The 16,710-nt window shown below is 30.8% G+C and overlaps 1 protein-coding gene across 1 annotated transcript; it reads left to right on the top strand.

The window, feature by feature from the left end:
- The first annotated feature begins 462 nt into the window (after positions 1–462).
- On the top strand, positions 463–16,258 carry LOC121130505 (uncharacterized). Its single transcript, XM_040726242.2, has 4 exons — positions 463–573; positions 4,207–4,513; positions 5,282–5,371; positions 16,131–16,258. Exons 1-4 carry the CDS (start codon positions 463–465, stop codon positions 16,256–16,258), a joined length of 636 nt encoding a protein of 211 aa, XP_040582176.2.
- The last annotated feature ends 452 nt before the right edge of the window (positions 16,259–16,710 follow it).

The raw sequence follows: 16,710 nt of genomic DNA, 5'->3' as shown, positions 1-16,710 counted from the left end.
TTGAGTTGACAGGCACCATATGTTAAACTGCCCCGTTTGGGGTTATTATTTTTTATCCTGCATACAAATTTGTCTTGCTGAGGAAAGTCAAAAAACTGACTTTGGAAAAGTTTGAGGCCTGACAGGCCATTTTTAATGATTTTTCATTTGAACAAAGTTGGTTTTTTGGTCAAAATTGGTATTTTTTGCTCTCTTGCTCTGTTTCAAATATGATACTATGAGTCAAAAGTTGATCTTAGAATGTATTTTTGTGTTTGATTAATTAGTGAGAAAAAATATCATGACCAATTAAATTTATGATGCCCTAACCTATTTGCTTCATTGTTTTATCAAACATAACAAAGCAAGTTCAATTAATAGGGTTTGAATAAAAAAGTGAAATATTGTTTCGGATTGACTAGAAAACGAGACAATCTAAAAATATATACTCATATACATATTATTATTTGTACCTTTATATAGATGGAAGAAGAATCAGATGAATTTGAAATATCGAATTGGAAAGCAATGTTCATAAGTCACTTCAATTCAACTGATTTCTACAATCAGTTTCAAGAGGTATCGAAGAAGCAAGTAAGCCTAAATAATATCTATTTTGTCTTCATTTTTTTTTTTTAAATATGTCACATAACACTCTAATCAAAAGGAAACCCTTATTTCCTTACTCCAAATTCAATTCTCAATGTATTTTTTTTTATTATGTTCGTACAAAATGTCCACAGTTAGTTTTGGCCTTCGGTCAAAAAATCGTAGAGCACTCTGACACCTTTATGACTTCTAGTGGAGCCACCCTTAAAAGAAATTTAATCTGTTCGGTTTCAAATTAAATCTGGATCCGTTTTTCAAAAACAATAGTCTCATTTAAAATTTGGTCAAGACCGATTCTATAGATGAATTGTACTTGACGTTAGCTGTGCTTCAAAATTGTGAACTTCGGCCTACAATAACATCATATAAAGTAAAAAGTATTTCATACATCATATCGGATAGATGAGAAAATTGCTTCGTAGATTCAGACCTACTAAATTTAGTTGTTGTTTTTTTAACGATTAAATTACTGACTAAGGTCCAAGATTGTGGTCTAAACCAAAATATTGGTCAAAATCGGTTTTGGAAAAATAACTTTAGACCAAACCGGGAAATTTTTTTTATCTTGGACCGATACTTTATAATATATACTATTCACAACGTATCTTGATAATTTTGCATTGTTATTTAGTTTTGGACAGATACAAAGATTGGGTGTCTTTCCATATGCTCTGCAATTTTCTACTATTGAAAAAATTAAAAGAATCAATCTATTTAAAAGAAAATTATTTAAAAGCTTTTAAATGATTACTTATTCTTGAAAGTATAGCCTTTTGAAAAAATAATTCTTTCAGATAAATTAACAATTTAACAATTTTCACCTAAATTGATTTTTTCTGTACATTTTTTTGAATATTTGAAAGTCACAGAGAACACCAAAAGACGTCCAACTTTTTTATCTGTCAAAAACAATTTAAAATACAAATGTTATGAACATGATATCATTATAATAAAATATTAATTTGAGAAGCAAACTGTATTTCTAACTGTTAACTCCATATGGCCCATTAGATTGATCAAAGAATACTAGAGAGAAGGATTGGAAAGAGTATAGAGTCAGCTGGTGTTCTTTTACTGTATGGCTCATTATTAGGAGCGTTGCTTGCTTAGCCTCAAAAATTATCAAGAGCGTTATATAATTACTTACATATATAAATTGGTTTATTTTATATATATACTAGCAGGGGGTGGTCGTATTGTAGGGCTGAATAGAGGGGAATAGCACGGCGCTACCACACTAACACGAAAATACATTACGTATTTTGTTGTCAGGTGTCGATTGCCTCGTTTCGCTTGGCTATTTCATCATTTATCCTTTTTGATAAATAAACAGAGTAATAAGTTATTTTATACTTATTACTCTGCTTCCAAACAGGACAAGAACACAATTTCTTGTGTATCCTTTGTCGTTTTATATATATATATGGGTCATTTTATTATTTCTATGAATAAATTTTGGTTATCATACACAGATACAAATGTAAAGCTAAGCTTTTAATAAAATACAACTAATCATTATTATAGTACAGTATTGAATACTACACTATGTAGGATTTCATTATTATAAAATAGATAAATAGGAGTTTGTATGATTGACTTATTCGGCGTACTACCAGATAATTTCTCCCCTTTTTATGTTTCTTTTTGGAAGAAAGGTTGCGCGACATAATAAATGTGTGAACGACATGATATCAGAAAAGAATGAAGGTAGAAGAAAAGAGATAGAGAGAGGGATGTAGAAAGATACAGTGGGAGAAGAGAAGAGGGGAAAAGACGAGGAAGGGATATAGAAAGGAGGTTTTATTTTAGACAAAAACAGCGAAAAATTCGTATCCATTTCTAAAAGCTGAAATATTGTGGTTTAGCTTGTTTATCATCGAGATTTTTGAGTTTTTTGTCAATCAAAATTGAATGATTTTCTTTTTAAAATTATATGTACTTGTAATACTTTTTTTAAACACGTAGTTATAGCACTTTTTTGATGAAAGAATAGGTTTGCAACATTGAAAGGTCATAAGTAAGAACTTTGCATGTTTTTCTCTCTAATGATCCCCTGATTAAATATTTACTATTGGATCCATGAAGTTTTTGAGTCAAAAAATATTACTGATTACCATAATGTTCTATAATATGTCATCACTTGGGGATTATTGAGTTATAAAACTATCTAACTGCTGTTAGCTCCTACTAACTCGAAATTTACTCTAGACCCCCAGCTCCAATTTAAATGCAGACCAGAGATTAATCGTATTTGTTACTATTGAGCAAACACAAAAATTAAAAATTGAAGCTACGTGCAAATATCTCAAAAACACACAAATCTTTAAATTCAGCACTAGTAGTTCAATCTTACAAATTTTTGAAGAAGTTATTGCTTTATGTTTTCATATGATCTCAATTCTTTAATCTACAGTGTGTTTAAAATATACTTGCCCACAAAAATTGGAGATTTCTTGAAACCCCTTGGACCTATAATGACGAACTATACTTTGTTTAAAAGAGTTTAAACATGTATTTCAAATGATGCCACATTAGTTGAGATCAAACTTCTGGTTGGTCATTTAGATCAAAATGAAGTTGATTTCGTATTATTAACAGACTCAAAATTCAATTTCATATAGAGCTAGGTTCTATCATGTTGAATTTTTTATCGAGAAAGAAAGTTGTTAGATTCAACAGAGTGCACACTTCTCGTTCCATTATGACGCTAGGGCCCAAAAGACCTGTTTTATCTCAATATGTTTAAAAACAAGTGTCTGGGGGACTATGAGAGAAGTTGATTTCGTATTATTAAAAGATTCAAAATTCAATTTCATATAGTACTAGGTTCTATCATGTTGAATTTTTTATCGAGAATGAAAGTTGTTAGATTCAACAGACTGCACACTTCTCGTTCCATCATGACGGTAGGGCCCATAAGACCTTTTTTATCTCAGTATGTTTAAAACAACTGTCTGGGGGACTGTGAGAGAAGTTGATCTTTTATGTTCCCATGATAAATAAAAATACAATGTTATACCATAACGCTTTTTCGACGGATGTTTGACTTCCATCACGCTTTGCTCTAATGACGTCAATGAGTATTGTCACTGTTTATCATACAATTTCTAGTATTATATGCTATTAATATGCCGTTGTTATACTCTATGACGTAAAAGTATGCCTGTCTTTCCCATTAGTCGGTACAGTACATCAAATTGAAAATGCCTGCACCATCCAAACATTCATTCTGTAAATGGAATATTTAACATGTTAGAGAGAAATGACCTTTTGGGTGGTCTAGTGTCATCGAGGTAAGAGACCAGAGACCAAAAAATCTGCAAGTAGTGGCATTGTACAACTTTTCCTCCCCCCAAATTTTTTAACGGAGGATCCTGGTATATGGTCACTGTTACTAATACAAAGTCATCGCAATCCTGATCTCAAGGGCCAACCAGAAGTTCTTTTAGATGAAGTATAAATTGGCATTGTAAATCTTAGAGTTTTCAAGAATAGAACAATCTTTGTAGGCAGATAAATTTTCCAGGGTTTTTTTTTTAAACGCGCTGCATAGGATATATTCAAGTCTATTTTTAATGATTAACAATTACCTTATCCTCTTTTTCCTTCTAAAAAAAGCACATTGAAATCTTACATTTTCAAATCAAATTACAAAACTTTCGATTCCATGCCAAAGTAATCGCCTGGAAACAATCAAGCTCACTCTCAATTGAGATCACGCATATCCATGGGAGTCTCCCCAATTCTTCCAAATTAAACAAAGGGCTTCTTAATGCATCACTATTATCTCAGTTAACCAAGGAGTTTAATACCATTATGGGTCGTCCTCATTTGCCATCTTGTCTAACAAATAGAAGTCCACTTAACCAGAGATTGTGGTCTCTTACATCTGTTAGTTATGCTGTGGCACTTAGGAGAAAAATGGGTGAGTATAATCAATTATTTCTAATAATTATTTAAGGTGACTTCTTATTGTTAAAAAAAACTAAAACAAAAACTGAAGGTGTTCTTCCGCTAGTCTTTGAATCCTCTGAATAATATAATAGCGTTTAGGAAATTGTCATCTGCAGAAAATTGCCTGCGATTACCGAGTGCTCCATTAAAATCTAAACACTTTGAATTTTAAACTTCAACCAGATATAATTTATTAATTAAGAATATAATTTTAGCAAAATGCATACTATACACTAACTGTAAATAGATGTGTGTCTAAGCTCTCTTAACTATAGCCGCCCTTAGTGGCAATGATGGCTTGCAGTAGACCATACACTCGCTGAGGAGTAGTCTTCTGTCAAAACGTCCCACTGCTGGCTAACAGCGACTTTGAGGGTTTCGATGTTTGAATGAGGGACACTAAAGGCCTTCCCTTCAAATGCACTCAAAAAGTTGTAGTCAAAGGGGTTGGCAAAAGAGCTGTAGGGGGCTAAAAGTGTTCAAAAAAGAGTCAAAGATCTCGAAAGACTCATTAAAAAGAGTCTTAGAATGGGCGAGTTGGTTTTCTTTCATTCCTGGCGTCGGAAGTGGCCTATTCAGTCTCCATCCTCAAAAGACTTTTTTGAGCCACTTTTTTGATAGCTCTCCGGACAGTCTGGTGTGAAAGTCATAGTCCCTCATGGAGAAAAAAGGAAACAAAGATTGAAATTAAAAATGTAACTTTTTCTGATTATGATTTATAAATGATTATTTTTTTCAGATATTCACACGTATCGCTATGTGCAACAAAGCTGCTGTGATTGGATCATGGCAACAGAAAGAGATCGATTCCTCAACGATGCAATTCTTGGTAAGTAATACATAATTATCAGGGAAGGGGGTTCGTTTTTGAAATATTTTTGGAAAATTTGAAAAAATAAATGTTCAATATTAACAGAAAAATAATTTTTTTGTAAAAAAGTGTCATATATAAAATTTTTGGAAAAAAAATTCTAAAATACATGGTTATTCACAATGAAATTTCAATAATTAATAGTTGTTCACAAAATATTAAATTTTTTGGAGAAAAATTTAAAAAATCCATAGCTATTAACAGGAAATTAAATTTTTGAAAAAAAAAAAAAAAAAACCTATTAAATGTTCTTGTAAAAAGCAAAAACCCCTGCCCACGCCCCTTACTATATTCAAAAATAATGCAAGGTTTGTCCGTCTGTCTGTTTGTAATAATATTGTGGATTATCCTTCATGTTATATGAATATAGTATTGTTTCTGAAACATATCGTGTATAATGTTTATCAAGGTTAATAGAAATATGTACAAGGTTATACCCTAACGCTTCACCTCACTTTTTAATAGTGACGTAAAGAGATACTATTACAATTACTTATTTAATTTCTAGTATTATATGCTGTTGTTATTCTCTATGACGTCAAAATCTCTCTGTGTTGACGAACAGTCGGTGCGGTACATCAAATTGAATGTTTGACTTCCACATCCCATTTTAAAAGTGGCGTCATAGAATATGATGGGTCACTTGTTTTGTCAAAATCGGTGTGTCTTGCCTAGCAGCCGGTACGATACATCAGATTGAAAATTCTAGAAAGCCCGATTGTAACCTTGTATTTCTATTAATCTTGGTGTATATATATTTTTTTTTTTCAAGGTTATCCAGATATATATAATCTATCCAAGATCTTTGTTTAATAATACATTATGACAACATAAATTAAACTGACAGTTGATCTTTTAAAAAATCGGTTTCACATAATTAGACAAAACTGGAGCAAAATTTATGATATTACTAAATTAAGACCTATGTTAGTATTAGTTGCCAATTATTAGATTTTGGGTTGAGAAAATGAATTACTGCCGACAAGAGGAGAATCTTCTGCACTTAAAATACATGGGCGTCCACAGAATTATATATATATATTTTTTTTTTTTTTTTTAGGGGGAGGGGAGCTCATTTTTTGAAATTTTTTGAAAAAAAAATTTAAATATCCCTAACTATTCAAAGAAAATTAAATATTTTCGAACAAAATTTTAAAATACTATCAATTTATCAAATTTTTTTTTAAATTGAAAAATTAAGTTTTTTGGACAAAACTTTCAAAAATGAAATTTCAAATATATATATTTTATCAGTTCATATAAAATATGATTGTTTAGACAAAAATTTGAAAAAAGTAACATTAGTGCAGGAAAATATAGTAATTATATTTAAACTCATATATATTTATTTTACAATGCGTTTTTTCACCAATTTACTACATAAATGGTCGATAATTATTCTTTTAGAGGGAGATCCTAACATCCCCATAACTTATTACATAATGAGGAAAAAAAATGAAAGAACACAAGAAGCTACGGTTTTTTTAATTTTTAATCGCAAATTTTTTTTTCTGTCTTTACACAGTTTACTTCTTTACTCATAATATATGGAACCGGTAAAAAATCTATATAAATAGTGGACCGAACTGCTGGACCCAGTCTCAACACTAACGTCTAACAACATTATAAAAATTAATTTGAAAATCGAATGACAATTAAAATTGGAAACAGTAAACAGCTGTTTCTCATTTTTAAGAACAGCTTTCAACAACCTTCAGGGGCGTACGTAGGGAGTGGCTGTAGCCCTCCCAAATTTAGGAGTTTTTGTTTTTTAAAAGAAAATTTAATATTTGGAATTTTATTTTCTGAAAAATGTATTTTTTTGTTTTTTTTTGAATAGCTGTGCTTTTTTGAAAAAAGTTCCAAAATAAATAGTATTTAAAATTTAATTCGAATATTTTAAAAAAAAAATAATCATTTTTCAAATTTTGTACTAAAACATTTTAACTATTGGATTTTTTTTTTTAAATCCAAAAACCAAGCCCCCTCACACAAAATATAATCCTGTGGACACCTTTGAGCTTGCACACAAAATGCCATTTCATTTAGTTAATTATGCAATTTGTGACGTCAGAAAAAAAAAACAATTTAAAGAGCGAGAGAGAGCTTTTCCGTCACATGTTTGTTTTTGAGCTTATCGTGTATGGTAGGCATATTTATTGCATAATTTAAAAGAATCGTGGCCCGAATACTAAAATGTATTTTAACATGCATGAAAAAAAAAAAATTGGTTTTATAACTCTCCAATTACCATTGTTCTTCAAAAAGACAAATTTTATTATACAAAAAATATAATATCTGATTTACTTGTAAATATACAAGGTGCACAAAATATTATATCCCTGCAATTTGCTCATTTTTTGAACAATTTCAATATTTTTTTCATCAAAAATGATTACGTTGACTCAGTTAACATATAATAGGTGTCATAAAAGAAACTTATTCATATGTATGTCACCTTGTACAGGGTGGAGTAGGTAAATGCAGAATTACTTTAACGGGGAATTATGAGACTTATTTAAGAGATAGAATAATATATATTTTTTTTATTGAAAAGCACCATTAAATATAAAACAGTTATTTATAATGAGAGCCCTCGTTTTCGATCACACTCTGGACGATGTCCTTGAATGCCTGGCATGCCCAATCCACATCGTGCAAATCCAGATTCTACATGGTCTTGATGATGGAGTCCTTCAAGGCCTCAACTTAGGTACGATTCAGAATTAAGATAACTGAAAGAAAAACTGAGATCTGTTTTGGATTATGCACTCAAAGATAAATCCCTTTTTTTGACTTGAATTTTTTTGTAAAATATGACTTTTCCCCTTTGTTATTGATAAATTTTTCTATATCATATAGACACATCCACTTTTTGTAAATATTTTATACGGGTATTTTTTTCCTTCAATCAGTAATGGTAGCTTTAAACATACTAAAAACTGTTAAACGTCTGCATCTCACCACCACTGATAATACTTATAACTAGACGCTCAGGATTTTTGCAATTTGGCACAAGTACTTCGTTTTTGTTGCAAGATTCAAGGAGGATTATTCAACAGTCAATATTGCGCCAAATTGTCCTTCCTTTTATTGACTGTTGTAGGAATCTGGCTTCCTCATATATCCGTCCATATATTCATTACCTTTATTGCATCAATTACCTAGTTTTCCTATGTTAATTACCTATGTTTCCCTCGTCTATAATAGAAGGGTATTGCAGGGGTATTTTCTGCCCAAAAATATCATCAAAAAATAATTAAAGCTATTATATAATAGAACTTGAATCCAAATTTTCGGACAAAACGTCAAAATGAATAGTTTTTTTGAACAATCGCTAAGAAATTCTAATTTTATTAATAATGTATTAGTATTTGAATCAGGAAGGACTGTATAAAAAGAACTTGTTGACGTGTTTTCATACATATTCATAAATTAATTTTTACTCACCAGATGGCACTTAAGTTGAATCAAGTCTTTTTACGGCAATTAGCAAGGAGTTATGCAAAAGAAGAGGTGGCTCACTCAATTCAGTCAAATTTTATCAACTCACTGATTACTCAAATTTTAAATCATGCTCACATAATGAAGTTCTCGAATTTCCTTAATGAGGCTCTATGGTAAAAAAAAAGGCAAAAATTACTCTCCTGATATGTTTAAAAGCATACGGAAATTCAATCATACTAATTACAATCCTACTGTAGCTAAAGTGCAAAACATTTTCCCAAAAATAAAATAATCAATTATATAATTAAAATTAATTGCACTTAAAGATGAATTTAATTGCTATGAAAGAGGTTTACCATGGTAAATTAAATATCTAACTGTTGTTTTCAATATAATCTATTATTGGCTTTAAAAAAACCTTAATGACTATTTTATTGAAGCAATAATCTAATTTTTTATTATTCCACAGATCAGTTTTATGTTGTAATACCCCATATTATAATTTATATTTAAAATTATAATGTATTTAGGATTTTAATAAATATATCACAAAAGTTCATTAGGGTGATTACACGATGCATCAAAGTTCAAGTCTCTAAACGCTTGCCGATCCATATTTGTTAGTGTTGTTTAAGCCCTGGAAAACAGAAATGACCATTAAAATCTCTAACTGGCATGTGTTTGACCTTTAGATTCTTTAAAAAATAACAGTTTGCATAGTATAATATCGATTCAGAGCCATATTTCGAAGTAAAATAAATATATAGATGAAAATAAAAGTTAAAATCAATGAATAAAACCATAGATTGTTTATTTAGTAAATATTTCATATGGAAATTAAAAGTTACATTTTAAAAAATCAATCAAAATCAACCTGTTTTTACGGGAAATCTTTTTAAGTATTAAAGTTTGTATGTATGCTTTAGTTTTAATAATAATATCAAGCAATCAAAAAAATATTAGCTTTTAAATAATATATTTTCACTTCGTTTTTTGTTTGATTAGAAATATTTTAGGAAATGTAATCAAGATAACTTAATAATTCATTAATCTTTTGGTTGCTAAAATGTTTTTGTCAGTTGTTTTAACTTTTATTAAGTTTAGGCCAAAGGAAATATTTATCGTTATTTGTAGTCATTTTTACATCATAAAAAGCTTTGAATAGGTAAGACATTTGGTCATAAACTCTAAAACTTTTGGTCTCAAAAATTATTTTCTCCAATATTGAAAACGTATTATTAATAGGCTTAGTAAAAAGAAATCCATTATTTTCCCGATAAAAGGCTTTAGTAACGTGTATTTCTCATTCTATAAGTGCAATTGGTTTACAATAGATGGCAGTTCAAAGTTAAGACTTTGTATTAAAAAAACTTAATTGACTTAGTATTGTATTGAACGGTTGTACAAGATGGACACCAGGAAAGAAAATGTACCCCATATTTAAGAATTTTTGTTAGATAAATCGGAAAAAAAGCCAGGTGGCTGAAAATGTCAATAGTATTTATGGTCCTGATATTGTAATAACCAATCCTGTGCAATTTTGGTGTTGTCGTTTCCGTTCCGGTATTTTTGATGTCAAAAATGCACCATACTCTGGAAAGCCAATTTTCAAAAATATAGCCTGCAAAATTAACAGCATGTACACAATTTATGAATAAAAACTTTTTATATTATAATTTCAAAACTAAAAAATTCCCAAATTAAAATAGTGAGGCTCTGTGATTTAAAATGGTTCTTGTTTCGGGGAGAGAAAATTGAACTTTGTTCATATTCTTTACGTAATTCCTCTCCCCCAGACAAAAAACATTTGTTCAAAACATCATAATTTTGAAAGTAATAGTTGTTAAGGCTTGACTATTACTGGGACGTCTGCAGGAAGTGACCTGTCAGGTCAATTTTTTTTTACAAAAAAATTAAATTTTCTATGAATAACTAAAAAAATTTGAAGTATTCACCAAAAAAATTAATTTTTGTAAACAGCTGCAGATTTTCCAAACTTTTTGAGAATAGTTATGGATGTTTTAAATTGTTTTCCAAAAAAAAAAATTTTTTGCCGACAACCGTGCATTTTTGAATTTTTGAAATTTAATATTTGAAATTTTCTTCAAAAAAGATTAATTTTTTTTACAATAACAATGATTTTTTGTAAACAATTTTTCCAAAAAATTAATTTTTTGTGAAAAACCGTGAATTTTTAAAAAATATTTCAAAAAAATTTAATATTTTCTTTTAATTTAATTTAATTTTTTTAGAATAGCAATAGATTTTTGAAAAAAAAAATAATAATCTATGTGAACAACCGTGAATTATTGAATTTTTTTGTAAAAAAAATTCAATATTTAAAGTTTTTATAACAAATATAATTTTTTGTGTACAGCTGTAGATTACGTATAATATGCTTAGTTCTTAGAAATTAATTGTAAATACACATTTGATAATTGTGGAAACGTCAACTTAAATACAAAATATTTTTAAATCAAACCATAATTTAAAACTTTTAACTTTCACATAGGGTCACGTATTTATTGAGAATATTGGTATGCTGAATATAAATAAATTAAAAATCAAAGTAAGTGCTTATGTTATAAAATAAAACGGGTAATTGCATCGATAGAAATAGATTTATGAACATATATAGGACGTACTTAGAAGATAAATGGGCTTACATTACTCAAATTATTATATTATAATCAGAAAAATGAGAAAACCCTATTTATAGCATCCAGCCCTTTAGTTGTTAAACATATTTGAGTCAATTATGGAGTCAAATTAAATTTTAACCCAACTTTTAGGATGCAAATTGATTTTTTAAGCGTACTGGAAAAAAATAAAATCCGGCAAACCCCAAGCCTCGTATGCTCCCTTAAAGGACAGGCTGCAGAGCTTAGAGACTAAACTATTATCAGAAAACACTGATAGATTAATTTTAATATCTGACTTTATTCATTTCTAACTAAAAGTAAAATAATTAAATTAACTTTACTCTATAAAATTCATACAAACACAAGAACAGAAGGGGGAAGAGTTGTTAATTCATAAAAATGAGCAACTTATTATTGTCGGATACAAAATGATCCTTTAAGCACTCTGAAAAAAAAATCCGTCAAAAAAAAACAACCCTACAACCAAAAAATACTTTTTCAACTTTACCCATGAATGTACATGTGTATTTTTTTAATCTACAGGGAGCAGGGATCAAATTGCTGCCTACTTTAAAACCATTATAACTTGAAGACGATATTATCAAATAAAAAACCAGTTACCAAATAGGAAAGCTATTCTCATCAGCTGACGATACGTAGTTAAGTTAGCATCATATGAGGAGATAAAGAGCTATAAGTGGAACGAGGAGCTTTCGAGGTCCACTGTAGTCATGGCATTGGTTAATAATGGATGTGAAATCTCAATTCAACGATTGCTTCAATCTTAGGAGTGAATTTACGGACTGTTCAGCGTATCCGTAAGAAGCTAGAGGACACCTGGGATGTTGGTACCACCATAAAAAGGGCACCCAAGGAGGAGGGCGCCGAAAGGAAGGTCAGGGACACCGACTTTGTCGACAACGTGAAGAAGATGGTTGAGGATGACCCTACCAGGTCCATGAAGGCCGGAGACAGGCCCTGGGTGTGGCAACAGGACTCATCCCCTGCCATGTGTCCAAAATATTCATGCAGTGGTTAACTGAGAACTGTTATGACGTCGTTACCAAGGATTTGTGGCCTCCTAACTCTCCCGACCTTAATCCTTTGGACTATTTTGTCTGGGGCTATGTCGAGAGACATAGCCCCAGACATCCCCATAGCACCAAGGTCAGCCTGATGGACTCCATTAAGGAGGTACTCGGCAACATGGACAATGAGATGGTCAGAAGAGCCTGCGGCCGGTTCAGAGGCCGTATTGAGGCCGTTATTGATGGCAACGATGATTATATCGAATGAATGGCTACTCTATACCTATATGCTCGTCATAGTTTTGATTTTCAATAAAAAAGTTACAAAATGTATATTTTGTGTTGTTTTTTGTAGAAAAATATTTTGGCGACAATTTGATCCCCGCTCCCCTTATAGTCAAAGTAATAGGAAGAAACTTGCGAATATCGGGATTATTAAAGACTTTTTATGCTTAAAAGAATAGACAAATAACAGTTTAGGCTACTACAATACAGTTTTAAGATCATGTAAAAGGTCACAAAAAAAGTTTAGCTTTTTTTTTTTTTTTTTTTTTTTAATTAGCGTGTGTACTTGGGTGTCCATTTTTAGGGTGGGTTGTATTTTAATGAAGCATTACGTTTGTAAAGTTTCAGTCTTCAAAGGGCATTATTTGAACTCAATAGCTATTTGGAAATGACTTCTTTTTTTTTTTACGAAATTCTCAATTTGTAAAGGGATTCTGAAGTTTGAATTTAAAGTTATTATTGCCGAACTTTGGAAGTTTAAAATTTAAAGTTTTATTGTTGAATGTCAAAAAATTTATTAAAATTAATAACCAGCCAGCCAATGAGCCTATATTTAAAGTCCCTCCGCAGAGGTTAATGCCGATTCCAAAGGCACCTGCACGGAAGAAAAATATCAGGAGAAAACGTCAAAAAACGGCTATTTTGATCCTTCTAAATAAAAAATAAGGATTATATTCTAATGTATCATTTGCAAAGGTTGTGACCTTTGCAAAGGTCTTCTTATTACTTTGATAATAGATTAACAAACACGCATTCATGGGTGACGAAGTGATTTTGGCAGTAGGAATGGAGTTGCAAAGTCCTTAAAAGCTTAAATTTGACAATTTCTCATTCTTTTTTATGACGATCAATTTTATCTTATTTAAGAGCAAATTGTAGCTCATTCAAAGGGTTTATCAAAAATAATTCCTTGATAGAAATTGACTTTAATTCGTGGAGAAGAAATGTTGTGTTAGTCCTGTTTATTCCGTCAAGCCCAGTCTTAGGACCGGCCCTTACGACTGCCAATAGTAGAACTGATTTTAAAAAAAAGATGAAATACGGATGAGTGGCTTCATAAAGGACCAAACTTTATAAGTTTGTGGACTGATACCCAGGACGGCACCGGGCCGCGACTGAGCTGGACGGGACTGTAGTATTCAGTCCTAAATAAAGATTGTCGGGACATTTCCTGCCAAATCGACCAGGGCATGTAACCCGACCCTCTCATATTTGCATGGTTTTTGGCACACAATCTCCAATTCATTATTGGATTAAGTGTGCTAAATTTCATTACATAATTCGTAGTCGTTCATGAGATATAGATACTTGACCCAACCCTTTTTGGACAAAAATTATCAGCGTCGCTTTAATATCTTATTACGGATTATTTTGAAGAGTGAGGATTCCAAAAAATCAAGTCAGAAGTAGAATGTTTAAATGTACCTCAATTTTTATTTTAAACAAACTCGCAAATACTTGATCAAGAATTTAAAAAAATGAATTTAAAAATTTGGAAAAATGTTTTACATGTGTAGTAGTTATCACCGTGACAAAATTATTCTGGCTTTTTGTATCATAGCTCTAAGGGTGGGATCTCAAAGTTAAATCCTTTTCTACGGAAATTTGGTAAATTTTACCTACGTGTTTAAACCTTAAACTTATCTCATGATTAAAAGAAAACTGACCTATATTAATTCATAATATTGATTATAAGTTGATAAAATTTCAAAGAATATGTTACTTATTGTCTTTTTTTTTCGGTTGATTTGAAAATAGTGACAAGGATTTTGACTTGACAGCTTGACTTAGTTAGACAGAAAGAGAATAAATATTTTGTTCTTGAGAAGTTTAATGCAGCTGTTGTGTTTGGTCTACTATTATGTTAGAATCTGGAGGGGAAAAAATTCGCATATTAAATTTATGGCTATTGTAGCAAAATATTTTTCCTAAAGCGTACCAAAGTTAACAGCTGAAAACAATAAAACCGTTTTTCGCATACCTTGCCACCTCTATACTTTTGTTCCTCTATAACACATTGTTACCTTTATTGTATCGCACAGCCTTTCCTCCAAAAAGTAATAGAAGAAAGGCAAGAAATCATCTGGTAGTTAGCCAAAAAAGTCAATCATACCACCTGGTATTAATCTCTTATGTACTTCCAAACTAGCACCGCTATATTCTTTCGTCACTTTTTTGTAAATAAATTACATATATGTTTATTTATTGCGTCACATTAAAATTCTACAGAGTATTTTATTCGTTATTAGATTATAATATTGCTCAATAATATTTTATGAAAAGCGTAGCTATACGTTTGTATTTGTGAATAAAAGCCAAAAGTTCTTCAATGAAATAGTTAAATGGGTAATATATATATATTATAAATGACAAGGGATCTACAAGAAATTTGTTTTCCTATACTTTTTGTTGTGTCTTGACGAGGTTGAGGAGACACAATTATTTATACCAATGAATCCAGGATGATCGAGAGAAATGAGGAGAAGGAAAGGCGTGGAGGAATAATGCAACGGTTATTTATAAGAGCATCTATATTATTATTAATACAAAACCCTACTCTAATAAATACATAAAATACACGACTATTTATACTCTAAACGAGGTAAAAGACTGTACTTTACATATATATATATATACAAGAAAATAAGAGAAGAGAACAAGGGGGAAGAATACACTAATACATTACACTTTTGGAAACAGAGCATAAGTATTTTTGTAAAAAAATTATCAAGAATACAGAGAGTATTTCCCCAGTAGTGATGTTATCTTTGTTAAGCAAACTATGGCCAAATCGGCATTCTTCTTTAATATTATATTTGTCAAGTGTCCATTTGCTGAGTAATGGGAGCAGGAACAAGTAAATATTGATTATTTTCTCAATTTATAATTAATTTTCTGAGGAAATGGTTTGTCCAAATGTCTTCATAGAAATTTCTTAGAAACAAAACTACTAATTAGATTAAAATAATATCAATCAATCTAAAGCATAGTTCTTTTAAACGTGAGCAATTTTCTCTGGCCTCATCCTGTCCACCTACAAGCCGATTTTAATACAAGCACACACTAATGTAGAGTAAGTACGGAACGAATGTCACTCAGTTGCTCATATGCTTACTTAAGACAACATCTTCTTTTAATCAGGAACAAAGACGTTGTGCACTTTTCTTTTCTTTTTCTGCAAGTTCAATGGTAAAATATACAAAGCGTTTTTTTGGCTAAAGCAGTCGAGTGCACTACTCAATTCGTGACGAACAGGATCCTGTCGACACACTGACGATTCCTATGATGATTATGCTGCTCTTCTTCTTCACGTAGGCCCTGCAGGTCAACTCGAAGGTGTAAATCAGTTTTCTGTACACCAAAGTGTTCCCTGGATCCGCAGCGTCATGAAAGATCTGGATCTGGACCTCGGATCTGGAAGCAAAACAATCTTTGTACCTTAGAGTTCTGGGGCTCCTAACTTTCTAGAATTGAACCCTTATGACTATTTCATTCTGGAGCAATATTGAATGCCTTCAAAGTCACGAAGACATTAGGATGTTTCCGAGAAGGGTGTAAACGTATGGTACAAATTAAGGGCGATTTTATTAATTTAATGTTATAATGTTGATTTGTGTGAAAATTTTAATAAAATCGGTTAAGAAATAAAGTGACACAAGCATTTGGCTTTTTTTTTTTTTTGCAAACGTTTAGATGAACATAAATTGTGATATAACTCAGTTAAAATTATAACAAGTCATTTTACTCTCCCTTAGGTTGGCCTGAATTTATATACTTTGACAAACGGAAAATATGTGCACCTGGAAGTACAATACTCATGTCTCACAAAGGTAAGATACGGTTTTGATATCATTGTTAATTAATTATTCTTTAATGTTAAGCTGTTTTGTTAGTT

The sequence above is a fragment of the Lepeophtheirus salmonis genome, chromosome Z (assembly GCF_016086655.4).
Source record: "Lepeophtheirus salmonis chromosome Z, UVic_Lsal_1.4, whole genome shotgun sequence".
NCBI classification, from domain to species: domain Eukaryota; kingdom Metazoa; phylum Arthropoda; class Copepoda; order Siphonostomatoida; family Caligidae; genus Lepeophtheirus; species Lepeophtheirus salmonis.
The sequence above is the reverse complement of the archived record's forward strand: the minus strand, read 5'-3'. Positions and strand labels throughout refer to the sequence as shown.